At 32.8% G+C, this 20,783-nt stretch overlaps 1 protein-coding gene across 1 annotated transcript in view; it reads left to right on the forward strand.

The window, feature by feature from the left end:
* STPG2 (sperm tail PG-rich repeat containing 2) overlaps nucleotides 1-20,783 on the forward strand; it is a 569,016-nt gene that overhangs the window by 323,277 nt on the left and 224,956 nt on the right. The window contains exon 12 of the mRNA XM_086702910.1: nucleotides 2,460-2,575. Coding sequence (XP_086559036.1) covers nucleotides 2,460-2,575 — 116 coding nt within the window. The remainder of the gene's footprint in view (nucleotides 1-2,459; nucleotides 2,576-20,783) is intronic.

Here is a 20,783-nt window from a genome sequence, read left to right on the forward strand (position 1 = left end):
ATTCTGACTGCTATAAAAAAAATACCATAGACTGAGTAGTTTAAATAGTACAAGTTTATTTCTCACAGTTGCTGGAGTCTGGGAAATCCAAAATCATAATGCCCAAAGTGACATTTCATTCCTAGTGAGAGCTTTCCTTCTGGTTTGCAGATAGACATCTGCATACACAGCAGAAACAGAGAGAGAAAATAAATTCTCTCATGTCTCTTTTCATAAAACCAGTAATCCCATCATGAGGGCTCCACTCTTGTGACCTAATTACTTTCTGAAGGCCTCATCTCCAAACACCATCACATTGGAGATTGGGGTTTTAACATATGAATGGGGCAGGGAGGCCACAATCATTCAGTTCATACCAGCTTCCCACAAGGACTTTATAATTTTGGATATTTATCCTATGAATTGAATTGACTTTAGAATGATTGAACTAGAGTCAAATGTCATCTCTTATTGTAAATTTTGACGAGTCCTAGTTAATGAAGCTAAAGCCTTAAAAATGTTTCATATGAATTTGTCAATTCTAAAAATATTTTAGATTTGAAAACATCTGGAGGAATCTATTCTTCAAAGTAGGTGATTTTCAGTTGCATGTGTAGTAGGGAGACAGAGGTATTAATTTTGTATTCTATTAATATCTTTATATGTATTTCATTGTTTATGTTCAGTGAACATAATATTCGGTGCTCACGTTTTTGTTTCCTCTCCCCACATTATCTGTTTAATGCCCTCTAATTTGGTTTCATTCATCACCACTTTTCTATATGCTCCACTGTGACCTCTCTTTGAAGTCTCCTCTTAAAACTTTGATATAGTAGACCTCTAGCACTCTCTGGAAATACAGGCTTGACAAATGGCAGACAGTACATTTTCGTTAACATGTGGATGGAGAAAAGAAATCTTCTCCCTATGATGTGCTAGCCATATTCCACTCACTAGACTATTTCCTTCTTTGATTCTCCTCCTCTTTTCCTATATGCAGCATCCCCTTGTTTCAGTCCTCAATTATTTAATTTTCTCTCTCCACACTCTTTCATTTAGAGATACCTCAACTATTGCCTCTACGTGAATAACTCCTTTCCTTTTCTCCAGGACAGCTTTCTCATGAGCTTCAATTGTGTATCTTCACTTGTCTTCTGAACATTTCTATTGGATATCCTGCCGTCTTTTCAAACATAACTGGTTCAAAACCAAACACATGATGTTCCTCTTCAATGGTATCTTTCTACTGTGGTTTTTTTTTTTTTTTTTGTCACAGTATTGCCTTTTTTTTTTTTTTTTTTGCGAGAGAGAGAGAAAGAAGCAGGGAGAGGGGGATGAAAAGAGGATCCAAAGTGGGCTTTGCATTGACAGCAGAGAACCTGATGTGGAGCTCAAAACCATGAACTGTGAGATCATGACTAGAGCTGAGATCAAGAGTTGAATGCTTAAGCGACTGAGCTACCTAGGTGCCCCACAGTATTGCCTTTTCATTAGCCATTTTTTATTTTTATCTTCTTCCAGCCACTAAACATACTAAATATTTGTTGCATCTATTAGAAAATATTGGAGTTGTTCTTCCTTTCCTTTACCAATGTTAGTAAACTCCTTATTAGCGTCCTTAAAACAAAGCAAGTCGGCCATCCTATAAAGTACTGCTGAAGTTTATTTCTTAAACTACTTCTTTCTTTATGAATCTCCTTTAGTCTAAAACCTTCAAGAGCTATCCACTACCTGTGGAAGTAGTTTCCAAATGCTTATTTAAAAATATTTATATCAGACAATTTTAGTTAATTTTTTTTTAACCTGCGACCCAAACAAAGAAAAGTAAATCTAGAGATGTTTTGAATGAAAATAATTCAGCCTCCTTCTACTTGGACTTCACCTATACAGTGTTCCCTAGGCACTTCTCTGGAATTCTGGGACACTTTGTAATACAGTCTGAAACCTATTGACTCTAGTACAAAATTCTCATTTAGGATTAGGCCCTATTCCATTCAACCAGTCTGTTTATTATATCTAATTGTTTCATGTGAATTCCGTCTTTGTATCTTGGCTTCCATCATGTTTAGTGCCCAGAATGCTGTTAAACTACCTTTTTGCTTCTTTAAGTCTTATTCATATTTCCAAATGCACTTCAAGCCCTACATCTTCACTGAGCATATGGATGCATTTTTAGAAAATAAAGAAGTCGGGTATTTCTTTTTCATGATGTATATTTATCTTGAGGGGGTACTATTTGCTTTTTTGGGAAAATACTTCTATATTACATTTAATTATTAGATAAGCAAATATCACTTTTTTGTGCTTATTATATTTCAAAGCCCTAAACTGAATGATTTTAAGCATTCAAAAAGAATGAGTCCAAGATTGTTTGATGCTAAAATTACATATTAAGAGCATGAATCTAAGAATAGTAATTATATGACCCAAATCAATAATTTTAAAATATTTTATTATTTTCTGTACTTGTTTTCTTTTAGGACCTGCAGCATACAATCCTGTTTTAAGGAAATCTTGCTCCATACCCTTATTTGTTAAGGCATCAAAGCGTTTTAAAGATTCCAAAGAGATTACTCCTGGTCCAGCTACATATGAGGTTTGTCAATGATAATTTCTTTTATCAGTAACAAAAGACTAGAATAATTTCCAGAAAGTACTGAAAATGTCTACATTAAAGTCCTTTACATATGTTTTATTCATATTACTAGCTATTAAAATCGAAGGAGGCATTTTTTAAAATACAGTCTGACAGTTTTTAAAGACTGAATTAAGAATTATTTGTCAATTTATCTATAAATGTCCACTAAGCACTGTTATATATATAATTTTTTACATCCCTGAAACTTAAAGACTTAGTTGTTTACATACACAAATGGAAATTTCCAAATATTTATTGCAATCATGGATTTATTAGAAGGCTCAGAAGATAGCCCTGTTGCTCCAGTAAAATCAGGTTTGGATCTTTTATCTTTTTTTAATAAGTATAGATGCTGTAGTCTAGATTCATAATAAATAAAGGACTCTTAAGCTGTGGGCCTTCTGATTACAAGAAGAATGCTTAAGTAAACCTTCAAGTTTTAAAAATTGTGTTCACGATTGGCCTTAATTCCCAATCTAGGATGAATAGGTCCCCCATTTGTACTCTACTCACTATTAAAAGTGAAATATTTTATAGTGGCTTATAGCAAGTAATTTAAGAGTTAATACTCGGGCCAAACCATAGTGAATGTTGTTTTTTGGGTTAGTTAATGACAAGTTCACTTTTATTGAATGTATGCTTTCTACTTATTTAAAATGTCATGATCTAAATAATTTTTAGGCATTCTGTCAAAGCAGATTCATAATGCAACATCAGGGAAAAAAAGAAAAAGAAAAGAAAGTGAATAATGAAAGAGTTGTTATTTTATTTGTTGGCTGTTGATTCCCCCAGAAGACCACTGCTAATTCCTACTGATTAAGCAATGCTAATTCTATTTACTTTGGAAAGGGAGAATCTGCTAAGCAGTCTTAATAGTGTTTCAGGAGATGCAAATCAAAGGACTTCTGATGTTTTAGGACCTGAGCTCTGTGACGTAAGACAAGTCTTACAAACGGGAAACTGGCTGGGATTGGGCAAAGTTTATGACTTGTTTACTTTGGGTTATTAGGCACAGTGAGGAAGGGTCTTAAAGTAAGTGTTGATCAGTAAGCTATCAGTCTTGATAAGTTAGATGGTATAGCTGTTCATAGTTTGATATATTATCATATTAAATCTTTAGCTGAATCCTTTTCCCCTACTTTTTAAAACTGATTTTAGTGGTATTTACAAATAATAATGTCAGTAAATGTAATGATACCCTTTTATTTTGTGATGCATTTATCATAGAAAATGTATCTACTAATCTTTCTAGTATTTAAAAATCTTCCTTTTTCTTTCATTAAGATTTTATAAATTATATTTATACTTCTTCATAGTATTTTCTATGCCAAATGAAAACATTTATGGGTTTGATAATGATGTTTTTTCAGGTATTGTTTGAATATATATATATGTGTATATATATATATATATATATATATATATATATATATATATATACACACACACACACACACACACACATACTGCACTTCAGGGTAATTTTTCTGTTGAGAACTGAGTGTATAATATTATTTTGTCTTCCTATTGTTTTCTTTAATAGTTGAAAAGTTTTTTGAAAAAGTAATTTTCTTTCAAAGTTTTCCTTCTTTAAAGGAAAAGTTATTTTTAATCTGATAGACCAGTAAATTATAGGTCCATTTATTATTATTTGCTCTTAGTTTTTAATTTGGTACTTCTTTCTTTCTCTATTGACTTTAATAAGTTTCAGTTGGTAACTCTTGAGAACATGTTTGCCTAAATATTTTACTTTTATTTTTTACAGAAAAAGATTATTTTAGAAATTTATAACATTGTTTTAAGATTGCAATATTATGTTACATTTAAAAAACACTTAAATGTGTATGATTTGTGCCATCATTAGTTATAGGTTTTCAGTGTCACATGTTCATGGATCTAACCTATCCAATATAGGTGGTACTAACAATAATATCTATTACAATAGCTCTCTTAAGTTACACAGCCATATTTGCAAAGTCTGCTCACTATTTTTATTCTTGTGTAAACAGTCTCCTGAGTGTCCCAGGCACAATTAGTGTTCTCTCTCTATTTTATTTACTTATTTTCTGGATGGGGGTGTGGTCAGAATTGTCATTGGAACATTACTCACTATATTTCAATTATAAACTAATCTGTGTCATTTTTACTCCTTCTAGTTGTTGATATTTATTGGTTCACTGTCACTGATCCTTTTAAAGATATAATGAAAGCTAGGGACCCTAAAGGGGAAAATTGTGCATGTATGTTCATGTAAAAAAAACATGTATACAATTTTAAATGGTTTGTTAATCCACAAAAACTCACTTATGGCTTCAATCAAGAACTCCCAGTAGCAGATTCTGAACTCTATAAGGACGAGACTTATTTACCTTTATATTATTAGGGCTTCAACAACAGAATCTGGCATATAGGAGCATATTAATAAATGCTTATTGTATAAATCAACAAAATGGATAATTCTAAGATTTTCTTCCCATGATTAGATCACTAATCTTTATCCATGAATAAAGACATACTTATTAACTTAGTTTAGTGAGAATATGTATATGCCCTTTCACAATAGCAGGTTTTATTGACTGATTAATGTTCTCTTGTTGAGTAAGTCTTCTCAGTAAACATGAACATTTTTTTTTTTAAGTTTTTTTTTTTTCAACGTTTTTATTTATTTATGGGACAGACAGAGACAGAGCATGAACGGGGGAGGGGCAGAGAGAGAGGGAGACACAGAATCGGAAACAGGCTCCAGGCTCCGAGCCATCAGCCCAGAGCCTGACGCGGGGCTCGAACTCACGGACCATGAGATCGTGACCTGGCTGAAGTCGGACGCTTAACCAACTGCGCCACCCAGGCGCCCCAAACATGAACATTTTTAAGGTTTACATGAAGCAACACATTATTTTCTGGAATTTAAAATTGAGACTTATATGAGAATATTTTAAAATAGGATAGAAGAAACTACAATAAATTTAACTTTTTAAAAATCCTTCATTTAAATATTACAGAAAATTTTAAATATACCTCTCTTTAAAAAAGCAAATTCTACTGAAATTAATTGAAATTTAATAATACAAGTATTTTTAATATGATTTTCTGCTTTGTTCATATATAATTGACATATGTATGTATTATAAATGATTGCCACAATGAGGTGGCAATAAATGATGCCATTACCTCACGTAGTTACCATTTGTGTGTGTGTGATGATTATGGTTAAGATTTACTTTCTTAGCAGCCTTCAAGTAATCATACTGTATTGTTAACTATAGTCACCATGCAGTATATAAGCTCTCCAGAATTTTTTTCATTTTTTAATAAAAGGTTTATACCTTTTACCCAATTTCTTTCTATGTCTTCTATTCCCCTCTCCCCCCCACCAAGCCCCTGGCAACCATCATTTTACTCTATCTCAATCAGTTCAGCTGTTTATGATTCCACATGTAAGTGAGAACATACAGTATTTATCTTTCTTTGTCTGACTTATTACACTTAACATAATGCTTTCAGGGTCTATCCATGTTTTCAGAAATGGCAGGAATTCCTTCTTTTTTTTTTTAATGGTGGAATATTATTTCATTGTTATGCACGCAAACCACAACTTAATCTGTTCTTCCTTTGATAGATACTTGGGTTGTCCTATGTCCTGACTACGGTGAATGATGCCATAGAGACAGTGGAGTACAGATGTCTCTTCAAAGTAGTAATCCATTTCCTTCAGATCTATACCCAGAAGTGGAATTGCTACATATGGTAGTTCGATTTTTAGTTTTTGAGGAATGTCCATACACTTTTCCATAAGGCTGTACCAAATTATACCCCCACCAACAGTGCACAGTAGTTCCCTTTTATCCACATCTTTACCAACATTTGTTATCTCTTGTCTTTTTGATGTTAGCCATTCTAAGGGATGTGAGGTGATATCTCATTGTGGTTTTGATTTGCATTTCCCTGGTAGGGGGGATTGTTGAGCACCTTTTCTACTTGTTCACCATTTGTATACCTTTTTTGGAAAAATGTGTATTCAAGCCCTCTGCCCATTTTTTGCTCAACTTTTTTTTTTCTATTGAGTTGTATGAGTTCCTTATATATTTTTTATATTATCCACTTATTAGATAGATGGTTTGCACATATTTTCTCCCATTCCATTAATTGCCTTTTCATTTTTCTATTGTTTCTTCTCCTGTAAAGAAGCTCTTCAGTTTGATATAGTTCCACTAGTTTATTTTGGTTACATGTGGTATCGTATCTAAAAGAACCATTGCAAAGACTAGTGTCAGAGAGCATCTTCCCTATGATTTAGGAGTTTCATGGTTTTAGGTGTTAGATTTAAGTCTTCATTTTTGTGTGTGTGTGAGTAGGGTAAGATATGGCTGCAATTTCATTCTTTTGTATGTACCTATCCAGTTTTCCTAAAATATTTATTAGAAGACAATATCCTTTCCCCATTAAGTGTTGTTGGTGTCCTTATCAAGGATTAGTTGATCATATATGCAAAAGTTCATTTCTGGGCTCGCTTTTCTGTTGCCTTTGTCTATATGTCTGTTTGTATACTATAACCATACTGTTCTGATTACTATAGCTTTGTAATATCTTTTGAAATTAGGAAATGTGATGCCTCTAGCTTTGTTGTTCTTTCTCAGGATTTCTTTGGCTACTTGGGGTCTTCCATGGTTCCATGCAAATTTAAGGACTAATTTTTCTATTTTGTGAAAAATGCCTTTGGGATTTGATAAGGATTACATTGAATCAATAGATCACTTTAGGTATAATAGACATTTAAACATTATTAATTTTTCCAATTCATAAACATGGGATATCTTGCTATTTGTATCTTCTTCAAGTTTTTACATCATTGTCTTATAATTTTCCATGTACAGATCTTTAAACTCCTTGGTTACATTATTCCTAAGTATTTTTTTACTTTTTATGCTATTACAAATGGTATTTTTGTGACACTTTGTTGTTAGTGTATAAAAACATAACTGATTTTTGTATGTTCATTTTGTATCCTGTAACTTTACTGAGTTAATTTATTATTTCTAACAGTTTATTTGTGGCATCTTTAGGACTTTCTATATATAAGATTATATCATCTGCAAACATAATTTTACTGCTTCCTTTCCAATTTGGGTAACATTTATTACTTTTTCTTGCCTGATTGATCTTGATGGGACTTCCATTACTGTTAAATAGGTGTGGGTAGAGTGACACCCTTATCTTGTTCTTGATTTTAGCAAGAAAGCTTTTAACTTTTTATTATTGATTAGGATATTAACTGTGGGCCTGCCACATATACTCTTTATTATATTGAGGTACGTTCAGTCGATACCCAATTTGTTGAGAGTTTTTATCATGAAAGGATGTTGGATTTTGTCAAATGTGGGTTTTTTTGAATGTATTGAGATGATCATATGATTTTTTATCTTTTATTCTATTAATGTGTTACATCACATCTATTGATTTGTATATGTTGAACCATCTTTGTATCTCAGTGATAAATCTCACTTGATCATGATGTAAGATCCTTTTTAGGTGCTGTTGAATTTATTGTGCTAGTATTTTGTTGTGCTAATATTTTGTTGGCCTGTAATTTTCTCCTCTTGTAGCATCCTTATCTAGCTTTGGTATCAGGATAATACTTGTAAAATGAGTTTGAGAGTGTTATCTGTTCTTCAAAATTTTGGAAGACTCTGAGAAGGATTGACATTGATTCGTTAAATTTTAAGTAGAATTAACCAATGAAACAATCTGTACTTTCCTTTGTTGGGAGGTTTTTGATAACTGATCCAATCTTCTTTCTAGTTGTAGATCTACTCAGATTTTCTATTTTTTTTTATAATTCGCTGTTGGTAGATTGTATGTTTTAGGAACTTATCCATTTTTTCTAGGTTATGCAGTTTTTGGTGTATAGTTGTTCATAATAGTCTCTCTGATTCCTTGTGTTTCTGTGATGTCAGTTGTAATGTCTTCTTTTTGATCTTTGATTTTAGTTGATGTCTCTTGTTCCTCAGTCTAGCTAAAGATTTGTTAATTTTCTTTATTCCTTTTTAAAAAAAAAACAAATTTGTTGTTTCATTCATTTTTTGTTGTTCTGGTCTGCATATTTATTTCTGTTTGATCTTTGTTATCTTCTTTCTTGTGCTAACTTTGGACTTAATTTGTTCTTTTTTATAGTTCCATGATATGAAAAGTTAGTTTTGTGTGTGTGTGTGTGATTATTTTTGTTTCTTGATGTAGGCATTTGATGTATAAACTTTCCTCTTAGAACTGTTTCTACTACATCTCGTAAGTTTTGGTATGTTGTGTTTCCATTTTCATTTGTTTCAAAATAGTTTTTAACTTCTCATTGGACATCTTCTTTGACCCATTGGTTATTCAAGAGTGTGTTGTTTAATTTCTACATATTGTGTAATTTTCAGTTTTTTTCCCTTTTATTGATTTCTAGTTTCATACCATTGGGGTTGGAAAAATATCTTTGTGATATTTCAATATCCTTACATTTGTTAAGGCTTGTTTTGTGATCTTTCTATCTGGATAATCTATCCATTTTTAAAAGTGATGATTGAAGTCCTCTGCTATCATTGTATTACCTATTTTTCCCTTCAGATATGTTACTATTTGCTTAATACATATAAGTACTCTGGTGTTGTGTACATACGTATTTTTACTATTGTTATATCCTCTTGATGAATTGACCCTTTATGATTATAAAATGGCTTTCTTTGTTTATACAATTTTTGGCTTAAAGTCTATTTTTTATGATATAAGTATACCTACCCTTGCTGTCTTAGTTTCCATCTCCATAGAATATCTTTTTCTGTCCCTTCCCTTTGAATTTGCGTGAATCCTTAAGCCTGAAATACCTATATAGTTGTGTATTTAAAAAAAAAAGTCCATGTAGCCATTCTACTCCTTTAGATGGAAAATTAATTCATTTACTTATACTATAGTTAGTGATAGAGAAGGACTTACTAATGCCACTTTATTAATTATTTTATGGATGTTTTATAGTTTCCTGTTGCCTAGGCGGACATCTTGTTCTTGTGCAGCTGCATAAGCCAGAGATGGCTATGGTCATGTCTCCTAGGGTCTGAAGGTGGCAGGGAGGGATTCAAGTGGCTTGTATCTTACACTTGTCCAACCATAGTACCTTGGATGGTTGCTAGTGTGGTCCTAGACTCTAACAGGGGTGTTTGGGGGAGTGGAGGGAGTGAGAAGAGACTCAAGTGGCTGGCATCAGTGAATTCAAATACCTGTGGCAAGAAAGCTGGTGAGATCTATTGGAGATCCACAGCAAATGTGCTGGCCTTTGGCTTTGCCAGTGGTACAATCTACTGAGTTTATCTGCAGAGTAAGACTTGTGAACTGCAATTGCTTATGCTTATCCTGCATCTATGCTAATAGCCTCTGCTTTTCTTTCTTGTTTCAAGTCAGCACTAGATGTTTTAGTTTTGCTGGTCTGGGTAGGGCGAAACCAAAGCAGGACCCTCCCACAGTACCCCAGGAGGCTGGCAAAGCTGGTCACCCACTCTGCTCGTTCTTGGCAAGTGAAACTCTTTCTTTCTGGGAAGCTGCTTCTTGGAATTGAAAAATGCCACTTGGGGGATATGAAAACTCAGGCAAAATTCAATTGTCTTCTTTCTCTTCTTGTGCTATTATTCTGTTTTTTTTTTTATTATAATGTTTTGCTAAATTTTCCTAAGTGGACTCTAGACGTTTTTGTTCATGGATAGCTGTCCAATCATTGATTTTTGTGAGAAAACAGGGAAGCTGTCTTCTCCTACATCACCATTTTCTTCTACTGAAATATCAATAATTTTTTTCTCCTAGCACTTTGAATTTATCATCCCACTCCCTTCTGGCTTGTAAGGTTTCTGTTGAAAAACCTGCTGACAGTTTTGTGAGGGTTCACTTGTATGTGTGACAAGTCATTTTTCTCTTACTGCTTTCAAAATTCTCTTTGTGTTTGACTTTTGACAGTTTGATTATGATGTGTCTTGTGAATGTTTTGGATCCATTTTTTTGGAAGGATCTTTTGGACTTCCTTAATCTGATTTCCATTTCCTTCCCCAGTCTGAGACATTTTTAGCCACTATTTCTTTGAATAATTATCTGGTCCTTTCTCTGTGTCTTGTGGAACTTTTGTAATGCTTATATTGACTCATTTGCAGATGTTTCATGAGGCCCTTAAACTATCTTCATTATTTTTCCTTTTTCTTTTGCTTCTCTGACTGAATAATTGCCAATGAACTGTCTTTGAGTTTGTATTCCTATCTTCTGCTTGATCTAGTATGATGCTGAAGCCCTCTAATGAATTTTTCAGTTCAATTGTACCTTGAGCCTTTGATTTCTGTTTGGTGATTTTTAATATTTTCTCTTTGTTGAAATTTTCACTTTGTTCATGCATTGTTTCAACCTTGATGATCATCTTTATGTTGGTTATTTTGAATAGTGTGAAAGGTATATCATATATCTCTCTTTAATTAGGGTCAGTTTCTGGAGACTTATTTTGTTCCTTTGCTTAGAACATGTTTCTCTGTTTCTTCATTTTCCTTGATTCTCTATTTTGGTGTCTGTACATTAAACAAAATAGCCATCTCTCCTAGTCCTCATGCCTGGCCTCATACAGGAGAACACTCTCACCAATAAATGCAACCAGAGATTCTGAACCTCTTAATTAAACCTCTGTGCTGGTTCAACCTGCTTCCTTTTTCTTAGCAGCCTACAAACATCTAGAGTATTCTGGATCCTATCAGTGCTCATAGATAAATGAGGCAGATAAAAGTTCCTCAGGCAGCCCCCAGAGAAGTTGAATCATTACATGTTTGGTCTAACTCTTTCCTTCCTCAGTGATAAATTGGGATCTGAGGTTTTTAGCCTGTTTACTCTGCACTGAGCTTGGAAGAGAGGCAACTAGTTGTGTTCTAGATTAAAAGCTGTCTTTGTTTTCAGTAGCTCCTAGGCTTTTTATATTTTAGTGTCTGTTTTCATTTACTAATGTAATAAAGAAGAGCAGTTCTCTGGATTTTTCAAAAGGAGGATTAGTACATTGGAAGGGAGATTCAGAAATTTGCCATTTGAGTCTTATAATCATAAGATGAACAAGAAGAAATTAAATTTGAGGAAAGATAAATATCTCCAAGTCACTGGATTTTGTTCATTATTACTTGAAAAAATATATGTTAGATATCAATTGTTAGTCTCAGATGAGCTCCATTCAACTTGATAGTAGTATATTTTTTCTCAGATTCTAACAAATGAGGCTTTTATTGTTAATCAGAAATTTCTCAAGTTTTGGTGGGACTTTGTAGATATTATAGAAGAAAATTGAGAAGAAATGCTTAAACACTGCAATACAGATTATTTTTTAATGTTGAAAATTGCCTATACATAATCTTTACAGTAAGAAAAATGGAGTAGGTAGTATAAGATCAGAAATGTTGAAAACAAATTTTCTAGAGCATTAGAGTTTCTATATTCATTCCAAAGGGCCACTTACAACAGATAAAAGGATTCCTAATATAGAAGTGTCTAGATCTCCATTATCTGCTTCAATTGGAGTAACTCCATTTTCTATGCTCCATATATTATATATTTGTATAAATTTACATTAGAGAAAGAGTTCCTTCTACTGTCTGAATTTAAGAAAATTTAAAGTCACAGTTGTAGAGAAAAGGTAGGTTAATTGCGTTGGGGAAACTTGTTCTAAATCTTACTTTAGGGGCACCTGGGTGGTTCAGTTGGTTAAGCTGAGAGTAATGATCAGGTCATGATCTCATGGTTTGTGGGTTTGAACTCCACATCTGGCTCTGTGCTGACATCTCAGAGCCTGGAGCCTGCTTCGCATTCTGTGTCTTCCTCTCTCTCTGCCTCTCCCCTGCTAGTGCTCTTTCATTCTCTCTCAAAAATAAATAAACATTAAAAAAAATTTAAATCTCACTTCAGCCATTTAATAACTCAGATAGAAGGCTAAAAAATCTGCTACAAATACAGTAAAAAATGTGCCAAATTTTTTTTTGATTTTCTTTTTTTTTGCAGTACTTGACAAACAGCTGGATCCATAAATTGTAGTTATTGTTATATTACTCTCATTTTGTGGTTATACTCATTTATACTTAGTTTGCAAAACTGAACTCAGTATGGTGTAGGCTCTGAGAATACAAAAGTTAAAAAAAAATCTTTGTTCCCAAATACCTAGCAATCATCTTGAAAGGAGAAAAATATATAACTATTTTAATTACAATAAAATATTTTTTTATTGAAAATAAGTAAAAGATACAAAAATGTGTGGTAAGAAATCTCTAAGTCAACCAAATGAGTCAGGCAAATCTTCAGACAGCATTTTATGTGAACTATGAGAATAATAGTAATATTCTACTTGGACAATCCTTGCAATATATGCAGACTCCAAGAGACACTGGAGAATAAAATATCCTTGGAAAGCTTTTATTGAGTCAGTTCTGCTATAACATAAAATAGATGGTATGACATTAGACATGTAGACAATGTTAGATTACAAAGTATATTAAATAAAACACAGAGTTTTTGTTTTCTACTCTTAACTACAGGTAGATACTAAAGATTCTGTAGACACTAAGATTCTGAGTAGAGGTATACCATTATATATTAATATAAATTAAGCAAAACCCATTTTAAATTTTTTAATACTTCAAAAATATTATTTTTCCCTTTTTTTATGAATAAATTACTAATAAAGGATGGTGAGAGTTGAGTAAATTATATAGTTTTTGGATGAAGTTAGTTCCTAAATTTATTTCCAAATGCTCATATTGTCTTTGTAGAAAATGTTTGTTTATAGTTATAAATTATATTTATTTTAAACTTCTGCTTTTAAAAACCCACTTTTATACTTTAGTTTCAAAGTTTGTAGGACAGTATTTTATATCCTTTGGAAATGTGTTTTGAATTTTTTGCTTTTAGAAGTCAGTTTGCACTTCAATTCTAAAGGTCATGGCACATTATTTAAAACCTCAAAATGAATGCTGAAAAGCTACCTGTCATTTGCCATTCCCAACAAAATTCTCTGATTCTCCATGGACCACATCCTTTGTTTAATTTTCTCCTTTCATTTCTGCTTACAGAACTCTTGATAGTCCTTGGAACTTCCTAAGTTAGTAAGTTTGGAGAGACTTGTTAAGGTCTTTCCTGGAAAATCTATTTTAAGTTTATCATATTAGGCCTTGAGATGCCTGTCAGAGGTATGGTCTGCTCTATTATATCTTGATAGAATTCCGGGTTAATTATGTTACTAGTTATTGTATTGGAATCAAGATAAATCTTTGGACTTTAAGGACTGGTTTCAACCTATAAAAATTGTCTGGGTGATTATATACTATGAATCATTTTCATGGAGTTCATAATCCCTTTATTTTTATTTATTAAAAAAAATTTTTTAATGTTTATTTTTGAGTGAGAGACAGAGAGACAGCATGAGTGGGGGAGGAGCAGAGAGAGAGGGAGACACAGAATCTGAGGCAGGCACCAGGCTCTGAGCTGTCAGCATGGAGCCCGGTGCAGGGCTCGAACTCACAAACCGTGAGATCATGATCAGCCAAAGTCGTACACTTAACCCACTGAGCCACCCAGGCGCCCCATCCATAATGCCTTTAAGAGAAGCAAAATATTGTGCGCTCTTACATTTGTGTATTTTTCTGTGGATAGTTTCCATAATACTTTCAAAGTAAACTAACTTCCCTCCATCCCCACCAAAAATAAAAAAAAAGGTTTAAGAATCACTGTTTTTTAACAAAAGAATACCTTTAGCTATCTATAATTCGGCTAAAGAGCAGAGAATCACAGTTTCTATCCCCTCTAGGGTGATATTGTGAAGAAAAGAATCAAGCTCTGGCTTTACTAATCGCCATGGCTGCAAACCTCTTAGGTACTAAGTCATTTCTTTCCTGTGTATGCAAATTTTATTTAACACAGAAATTACTTATAGAATTACCTATGTAAAATGTTTTTAAAACCAGGAAAATTACATGTGATATTTTACATAGACAATTGAGTACTATGGTTAAAAAGATGAGTGAAATATAGGATTTTCACAATGGCATTTGGTGATGATGTGAACATAACAATATAAAAAATAGAGTGGAAAGAAACCAGTTTCATATGCATGTAACCTATTTTTAACTTGAAATAGTGTTATTTTTTGGTGTGTTTCAATATGCTAAAAATTATCTAAGCCATCACTATTTTTATTACCAAAAAGTACTTTTGCCTGAGACATAATTTAAGTTTGATATATAAAGGCAGGAAAAAATCTTGCCAAAATGAAAGTTTTGTATTTTTCTATTCTGTTTTTTGACTGCAATGTAGAAGTTTTATTATTTGTTCAATGTACTATTTCAACTTTAACTTCTTGATAATTAATCATGTTTATAACCAAGGAAAGGATATTTTATAAATAGTTACCAAACTTTTATTTCTGGTTATCATAATAAATCATATTTTTATTTCCATATTTTCCTAAAATATAAACTTTAGTTTACCAGCCATAGTGTCTTGTTTTTAAGTTGAGGTTTAGTTACAGATTAGAATCATTGTTAGAGGAGAATCAGTAAATTAATATGGAAAGCAGACTTTGAATTCTCAACAATAAAATCATTAGAAATATCAACTGTTTTCTTCTTCAAGAAAGAAAAAGTCTCATGATCTCTTTGACAGTCAAAAAATTTACTGTCAAATGCCAAAGTATACACCCTCTGGCCCTCTTTTTCTCCTGATATCACTCAGTTGCAAGGATGATGCCCCTCAAGGCTCAGTGTGTTCCTTTCCTTGGCCTTGTTGCACTAATTACAGTCTGAGTGGATATTGGCACTTGGTGCAGTAATGTCTTATCTTCACTCATTCTGTCATTGATGTTGACCTAGTCATTCCTGAGGCAATTGATATTGACCTGTTTACGCTCTTGTTCAGTAGTTCTACTCTTGAAAAACAGAGGGTATGACTACAAAAATATATATCTTTTATTCACAGTTTTCAGAGTCCCAAGTTACATTATTTTCCTTGATGTTTCTTCTTCCTTCTTAGCACCTTTTTTCCTTAGTTCTAGAAGAAGTTGGAAGAAAGAAATATTAAATGAATCATATAAATTAATAGCCACATGTATGAACTAATGCCACCTGTTTATCCAGGGTTGCTTAAACAAGTTGGGGTACCCTAAACTCACTCCTACCTCACTGTGGGTTTTTTGCTCACCAGGTATTTTATGGAGGGATAATGCAATGTTTGGTTTCCTCACATAGAATAAAAATGTTGGACCTTCAAACAAACCATTCCTATTAATTTGTATTCTAATTACACATCAGGAATCAAGAATTCTCTTTGATTTTTATATAAATAGGACCACCTATGGACTACTCTTGATGCATCATATATAGTTCTGACTTGCCCAAATAGATTCATATTTTTGCCATGAGGACTAGAATAGGCCACCTTGTGGCTACTTCCTCTATCAATGGTCTTAAAATCTTATAAAATAGTCCATTTTGTGTCCTGGAAAACATCAATTCCTTTGTAATGAGATCTGATGTGGTAGCTCAAACTTGATTACCATGAGTCTGAAATATATTTCTGAGTAGCTGTTGTCTGTAAAATGTAAAAAAAAATCAATAACTCTAATTTACTAGGGAAAAAGGTGATGATAGTATTGACCTTGTAAAAATAAAGTGCTATTTTTGTATTCTTTAATATTGTAAGCTATATTTTAAAAATGCTATTCAAGGGGCAGCTGAGTGGCTCAGTCAGCTGAGCGTCTGACTTCGGCTCAGGTCATGATCTTACAGCTCATGGGTTCGAGCCCTGCATTGGGCTCTTTGCTGACAGCTGGCAGCCTGGAGCCTGCTTCGGATTCTGTGTTTTCCTCTCTCTCTGCCCCTAACCCACTCGCATTCTGTCTCTGTCTCTCTCAAAAATAAATAAACATTAAAAAAATATTTAAAAATGCTATTCAATATATTGCTTCAGTAACTGCTTTATAGATTTAAATATCCTTGAAGTGTAAAATTAGTTTTAAGCTCCCTCATATCCTGAAATGTTAGTGAAGATTGTAGAGAAAATATTCCTAATTATAAGACAACAGAAAAATTGGAAATTTCTTGTGGGTATTATTTTATGCAAAATAAAAAAAATTAAGGAGAAAGAAGACATACATAATTTTGGAGTTTTTTCTCCATGTGAAATTTTAAGGCATTGAAACTGACAATACAAATTCTCTTTTTAATTTATTTTCATGAAAACTGAAGAATTCCTAAGTAAGACTTCCTGAGAGACTTATGCCTTAAATGCAATTAAATGGTTATAAACTAAACACAGTTCTTTTTTTTTTTTTTTTTTTTTAATTTTTTTTTTCAAAGTTTTTATTTATTTTTGGGACAGAGACAGAGCATGAACGGGGGAGGGGCAGAGAGAGAGGGAGACACAGAATCGGAAACAGGCTCCAGGCTCTGAGCCATCAGCCCAGAGCCTGACGCGGGGCTCAAACTCACGGACCGCGAGATCGTGACCTGGCTGAAGTCGGATGCTTAACCGACTGCGCCACCCAGGCGCCCCTAAACACAGTTCTTAAAGGTCACTTTGATTAATATTATGAATACTCTTGTTCCATATATTTCTACAATTAAATTATGTTATGATTTAATGTCTGTAATTATGCCATGTATTATTATATTTTCATTTTTTGTTCTAAAAAATAAAAAAAAAGTATTCCTAAACTTTTCTAACAGATGCACTGTTTATGATTCATATAAACTATTCACTTTTCTGTTTGAAAGTTATGAATTGTTTTTGTACACAAAATAACAAGTATCACTAGCACCTTCAATTATTGCAACACTTTCCCCTTGTAGTAATAAACATATATTTATATTCATATATAACTGACAGGTTTAAATACCATGTTTTTCTGTCTGACACATACTGCTTTATATTTGCTCAAAATATTTATCAGTTTCTTGATGATAAGAAGATAGGCACGTAACTTCTATGAATACAAAAGTGTCATGTCATTTATCTTAAATTCTCAGATGCTTAGCTCTCAATCTTGTATTATTTCCTTTGTGGTGGCCAAAAGGTCAACTAGGTAAAGTAAAATCAACATTGGGGAGCATATTTAGCTCCTTTTGTGAGTATAGTGTTCAGTGCTGGATGAATAAGCAGCCAAGCTTTAAAAACATGTTTTATGGGGCACCTGGGTGGCTCGTTGCTTAAGCATCAGATTTTGGCTCCGGTTACGGTCTTACAGTTGGCGACTTTGAGCCTCACACCAGGCTCTGTACTGTCAGTATGGAATCCGCTTTGCATCCTTTGTCCGCCCCTCACTCTGCTCCTTTCCTGCTTGTATTCTCTTGCTTTCTCTTTCTCAAAGTTAAATAAACATTTTTTTAAAAAAATAAAATAACATTTTATTTCTGCAGCAGAAAATAGATGAGTTGATAAGATTGATATCCTTTTCATCAATCTCTAGAAATCTATGTATATTATTTCTGATCTCTGTCCTGAGTAAATGAAAGATCTTAGAGTAGCTTTCCTGGTGTATAATAAATACTTAATTATTATTTGTTAAATTAGTAAATGTGGTTCTAACTTATCCTGTAATATTACATCCTTATTATTTTCACTAATCTATAAGAATATTACTACCTTAATTTCCATATATTTAATAATTTCAATTGACTGCTGAAGATCAGGGACATATGTGGCCTGCTTTTTAAAATAATCTGATACCTGTTAGACATACATAAGATCTTATTTTGTCTTATTAAAAACTTAGCATTTTCAAGAAACACTGAATGGTTGTATTTTAGAGATTTAGTATTTTTCTATTTATACATGTATTTTCTTAATGTGCACTTGTTCTAATTGAACTTAATTATATTTAAGATCTTTGATGACTATTTATAATTCCAATTATATTTTATATATCCTTCTCAATAATTTGGTATAAGTAAGCAGATAAGCAGATTTTCAAAGTTCATAATTATCATAACTTGGCTAAACTAACATTTAGAAATTTATTAAAATTTGTCTTCCTTTGGCTCTCAAATGAATATTTGTCCAAATTATATCCTAATATTTGAATAAAAGATTAGAAGTTAAACCAAGAAGTGATAGACTTCTAACTTGAACAACCTTATGGTTTTGTACATATCATATGAAGATTGCTTTTAGATCATAGAATCTGGGATTTGAAAGGTCCTGAAACATTACCTCATTTAATTCTTTAATATGGTCTCTAAATTTATTCTTTCACTGAACATCTATAGCATGTAAAGAATTAAGCTAGGTATTACGAAGGATATGTGAGTAGATTAGTGTTTAGGTGTTCACAATTGAATTGGAGGATTAAAAAATACAAGCATATACCTCAGAAGACAGTGATTTACTAAAAAATAACTTCAGAACATATGCCAGATTTGTGTGTGTATGTGTGTGTGATGAACACATGCTATAAGATATTAAAAAAAATCCCCTCCTTCTAATTTTGTTGAGAAATAATTGACATACATCAGTGCAGGGTATAAGCTTAGGGTGTACAACAGGATGGTTTGATTTACATATATTGTGAAGTCATTACCACAATAAGTTTAGTTAATATTCATCATTCAAAAGATACCTTATTAATTCTGACTTTGTCATTACTGATATTTTTAAGAAGGAGTTTTATCCCCAAATCCTTCTCCCATTCCATAGAGGCAGGCAGAAGGAAAAGGCTAGGGTCTTAAGATTTTGTGTATATGCTTTCATTTGTTTTCTTTATTCTGGACTTAAATTAGAAAGCACAGTAAAATGCTAAGTATGTAATTTGAGAGAAAATGGAAATTTCCATTTGGAAAATTAGTTACATAAAATAATTTTAGAGGAAAAGTAAATATCAGCTTATAAAACTAAGTGTAATGCATTTACCACTCTGATGTGTTTCATCAAATGGAGAAAAAAAGATCCTTAGTTAACTAAAAACTGATTTAAAATCACAATTTAAAAATCATCAAATAAATAAAAATATTTTTGCCAACCAATAGATGTAACACCAGAAGTAAAAGTGGAAGAGTATATACAAAAAAGGGGGTGGGAGCAAGAGACTATTTACTGCATCTCCAGACTACCATCCTTCTCCCAGCTTAGTTCTTAGTTGGCATCCAGGAGTCTAACTTCTAGGAAGGAGAATGTTAAGATTTTGCTCTGGGGAACAGATTAAGCCTAAAGAAGAATGAAAAACAAAAGCAATTTAAAAGTACTGACATCAAGGTTTTCCTAATGAAATAACTGAGCCACATCATCATAAAATTAGGTTTACAAGCGCAGCTATGCCCAAGAACTTCTTTTCTTTTCTTTTCTTTTTTAGTTTATTTATTTTTTGAGAAAGAAAGAGAGGGGAGGACAGAGTGAGAATCCCAAGTAGGTCCTTCATTGTCAGCACAGAGCTGAAGAAAGAAGAAGATCATTTTTGAGGACACACAAATATTACAAGGAGAAGAAAACTTGAAATAATCCAGTATTAACAATTTTCAGACGAGGCACTTTATTCATGGCATGAGAGCACTCGATGGACTTTTATTTTGTAAGGAGTGCTTGCATACTGCTTACTGTTACTTGAAATGCGGGCTTTTTTCTTCCATTCTTTTTCTCAAACAATTCTCACTATCTGAACTCACCTACCATTCAGGTTGAACCATATAAAATTACAAATTTTGTAAGTCAACAATGGTTAAATATTGGCAATTTCTTACGGTTTGAGCTAATACTATTTTAAGTTTTGTATGTTATGCACTCTATCAGCCTGAGCTTTGTTCTTTGTCTTTTTAAAAAAAAATTGATTTTATTTTTTTAGAGCAGGTGTAGGTAAGGTACAGAACATTGTGTTGAAGTTACAGAGTTCCCACAGATCCTCCCCCAATCCTACGTAGTTTTTGCTGTTATGGACATCTTTCAGGTGTAGTACATATGTTATAACTGATGAACCAATACTGATACATTATTATTAATTAACATTAACTAACGTCCATAGTTTACATCAGTGTTCTGTATTGTACAGGTCTATGGGTTTTTACAAATGTGTAATGGCCTGTGCCACCATTACGATATTATGCAGAATAGTTTTACTTACTTATAAAATCCCTGTGCTCCACCTGTTCATCCTTCCCTG

The sequence above is a fragment of the Puma concolor genome, chromosome B1, assembly GCF_028749965.1.
Source record: "Puma concolor isolate L17-30 chromosome B1, mPumCon1.1.hap2, whole genome shotgun sequence".
In the NCBI taxonomy this organism is placed as follows: Eukaryota; Metazoa; Chordata; class Mammalia; order Carnivora; family Felidae; genus Puma; species Puma concolor.